Source organism: Henckelia pumila, chromosome 4 (assembly GCF_033568475.1).
Source record: "Henckelia pumila isolate YLH828 chromosome 4, ASM3356847v2, whole genome shotgun sequence".
In the NCBI taxonomy this organism is placed as follows: domain Eukaryota; kingdom Viridiplantae; phylum Streptophyta; class Magnoliopsida; order Lamiales; family Gesneriaceae; genus Henckelia; species Henckelia pumila.
In genome coordinates, this window is record NC_133123.1 from 197,553,885 (window position 1) to 197,557,328 (window position 3,444).

At 39.4% G+C, this 3,444-nt stretch overlaps 1 protein-coding gene across 1 annotated transcript; it reads left to right on the forward strand.

Annotated features, from left to right (window-relative positions):
- Positions 1 to 389: 389 nt before the first annotated feature.
- LOC140862565 (uncharacterized) lies at positions 390 to 3,025 on the forward strand. Its single transcript, XM_073265590.1, has 6 exons — positions 390 to 438; positions 658 to 1,187; positions 1,344 to 1,587; positions 1,744 to 1,911; positions 2,002 to 2,352; positions 3,021 to 3,025. Exons 1-6 carry the CDS (start codon positions 390 to 392, stop codon positions 3,023 to 3,025), a joined length of 1,347 nt encoding a protein of 448 aa, XP_073121691.1.
- The last annotated feature ends 419 nt before the right edge of the window (positions 3,026 to 3,444 follow it).

A 3,444-nucleotide genomic window follows, 5' to 3' on the forward strand; every position in this document is an offset into this window, starting at 1 on the left:
ATATATTTTGGTAGTCATAATTATACAGTCCATGTGGGTTCGACATTCGAATTTTATTCACTATATATAATTTAACCTGGTACGCTTGCCAGTTGATTTTTAATCATACCGATTTAGCCGGTCAAGTTTTTGGTGCCGTTGCCGGGGACTGTTTTGATATCAAAATTTTTATTTCGCTTGAGATTAGACTGCTTTTATTTTATTAAAATTCTGATTTTTTTTTATTTTTCTTTGTGATTTTCAGGTACTAGCTTGTTGTGCATGCATAACATTCGATCTAAGAAGCTTCTACCACTTCATTTGGAGATCGAACGCATGCTCAGCAAGATCCGAAAAGCAAAGAAGAAACTAATCTAGTACTTGAAATAGAATCTGAATCAGAAGAAGATATGGCGGACAACTGTACTGTTTGGGATCTGATTAGACCGCCAGTTGAAGGTTATGGATCTAGCATAGTTTTCCCCGCTGTTGAGGCGAACAATTTTGAGCTGAAACCCTCTACTATTCAGCTGATCCAACTTTAAGCAAGATTTGGGGGTACATCTGTGGAAGTCCCCTACGCTCATCTGGAGCGTTTTCTGTCGATCTGCGACATGTTCAAAGTTAATGGGGTAACATCTGCAGTGCGACTGCGGTTATTCCCATTCTCTCTTCAAGGCAAAGCTGTTGAGTGGCTAGATGATTTGCCTGTGGGTTCCATCACTACATGGAACCAACTTGTTCAGACTTTTCTGAACAAGTATTTCCCTCCTAAGAAGACGGAGAAGTTGTTCTCAGATATTATATCTTTCAAGCAAAAGGAGGGAGAATCTCTACATGCGGTGTGGACCAGATTTAAAATGATGTTGAGGATGTGTCCTCAGCATAATCTCACACAAAGCCAGCAAACCCAAACGTTCTATAATGGAGCAGATCCTTCAGTGCGTTCTATGCTAGATGCTGCTGTTAATGGATGCTTATTCAGGAAGACGCCAGCTGACGCTTGGGAAATCATTGGCAACATGGAAGAGAGCAACATTGGGTGGCCGGATGTGAAGAAAGAGAAGAAGGCCGGTGTTCTAGAGGTCGATGCTTTGATGGCCCTGAATGTAAAGATCGACGCTCTGACACACCAAGTGGCACTTATGAAAGCAGTGCCAGTAAATCATGCACAAGGGAATCTGCAAGAAGAGCATCAGTTGTTTGAAGTTGAAGCGGCTAATTTTGTAGGAAATCAAGGACGACAGCCGTACAACTCCTACAACAACTATAATCAGAACTGGCAGCCCAAGCAAGAGGAGAAGAAGCCGAGTTTTGAGGAGATCATGATGAAATACGTTGCAGGAACTGAGACTCGCTTACAGAATCAGGAAAGTATGCTGCAGAAGTTAGAAGTTCAGATGAGTCAGATCGCAACCCAATTATCAACCCGGCCTGCTGGAGCTTTACCAAGTAACACGGAATCAAATCCTAGAGGCGTGAACGCTATCATGGTTGTGACTCGAGCACATCCTGAGGAGCAAATGGACAAAGAGAAGAATAGGATGGAGGGGCCGAAAATTGGAGAGTTCAAGGAGGATGCGCGGACTGAAAAATCCTCCAAGGCAGGTAAGAAAGGTAAGACTTTGAAATTTGAAGTTAATGATAATGTTGATATTTCTTCCTTACCCTTTCCCCTTAGAGCTAAGCAACTGTTATTTGATTTTCAATTTAAAAAGTTTCTTGAAATTTTCAAGAAACTGCATATTAACATACCTTTTGCAGATGCATTAGCTCAGATGCCGAACTATGCAAGATTTTTGAAAGACTTGCTGAAAAACAAGAAAAAGTTGAATGACGTAACACAAGTCACACTGAATGAGGAATGCTCGGCGGTGTTGAAGAAGAAGCTTCCAACCAAATCTCAAGATCCAGGGAGTTTTTATATACCCTGTAAAATTAGAAGTCTATCTTTTGAAAATGTGTTGTGTGATCTTGGGTCGAGCATAAATTTAATGCCTATTTCTATTGCTCGAAAACTAGGTGTAGAAAATATTAAACTTGTTGCTATCTCCCTTAAATTTGCTGATGGATCTATTAAATACCCGAGGGGAATTGTGGAGAATGTCCTAGTCAAGATAGAACACTTTATCTTTCCTGTAGACTTTGTTATTCTTGACATGGATGAGGATTGTGAGGTTCCACTTATTTTAGGGCGTCCTTTTCTTGCTGCTAGTAGGGCATTAGTTGATGTTGAGAAAGGGGAGTTGGTGTTAAGACTTAACGATGAGCAAGTTGTGTTTAAAATGTTAAAGTCGGCTACTGAGAGCCCAAATTTAAAATCTTGCTCTTCTGTTAATTCGGTTGATATGATTCATGATTATGATGATGAATGTATGCAAGTGCAGATCCCCGCAGGAGTTAGTCCCTTCCACAATTTCTTTAATGGTGTGGCATGCAAGTGCAGGACTGACCTGAGTTTTTCACAGACGGTGGATAAACCACCTTGAATTTCGCCACTCAGAGAGGAGTATAGTCGGGCTATAGACTATAAATTTAGCTCTGACTGGGAGGCAACTCAGTATTTTTGCTTTTGCTTTTTATTTTGTTTTTGGTTTTTATCTTTATTTTTAGTTTTGATTTTTGTTTCTTTCCCATGCCAGTTTTCATGCCTGCTGATATGTCTAGACTGCTGATACCGTCCCAAAGGATACTGTCAAGAAGGAAGAGGATGCATCGAAAACCAGGGGAGTTTTATTTTTGTTTTCATTGTGTTCTTGTTTGTCTTGCATTTGTGTGTTTGTTGCATTCTGTTCATCTTTCTGAAGCATTGAGGGCAATGCTTTGGATAAGTATGGGGGGGTAGACTAGTTATTTCATTATTGTTGGTTGTGTTTGTTTTGCATCTGTCGTGTTTCATATTTGTTTGCATACAATTTTTGTTTGTTGTTGTTTGCATTGTTATGAGTAGGATGAGTTATAATAGCCAATGATGATGAAGTTTTTGTGAAAAAATGGATTTTTGAAATTTTTTGCTCTTGTCTGGACATGAAAAACTGTAGGTTGAACCGTGAATATTTATAAGCACTTGTGTTAAACCAGTGGAGTGTGACGAAAGATCTGATGAAGTTCTGTCTGTTTGACCATTGCACGGCAATAGGTGGTTTGTGGATCTTGATTGTATTCTATGAATTTTGATGAGGCTCTAGTTTACACTTATGATCTTGGGCGTACCTAGGAAAAAAAAATTTATATACAATTCCATCCGGGCCTTGAAAGGATTAAAATCCTATAAAATATTAAATTTAAGGCTAAGTATGCGGATTAAATGGGATTGATGCTCCATCCGGGCTATAGACGAGGGGATTAGAAAGAAAAAATAGAATGATTTTTCATATCCTAGCCAGTTATAGCTAAGTCAGCTGGTAATTATTGGGGCTAAAGCAATACCGGGTGCAAAATCTGGAGGTGTGTAATTCATTATCT

What these genes read in the sequence shown, in the direction of transcription:
- LOC140862565 (XM_073265590.1), top strand. Translation starts at nt 390, where the DNA reads ATGGCGGACAACTGTACTGTTTGGGATCTGATTAGACCGCCAGTTGAA. An exon ending in AAGAGCATCAGTTGTTTGAA is followed by an intron (nt 1,188 to 1,343) that starts GTTGAAGCGGCT and finishes ACTCGCTTACAG; the next exon opens with AATCAGGAAAGTATGCTGCA. An exon ending in AGGGAGTTTTTATATACCCT is followed by an intron (nt 1,912 to 2,001) that starts GTAAAATTAGAA and finishes CTCGAAAACTAG; the next exon opens with GTGTAGAAAATATTAAACTT.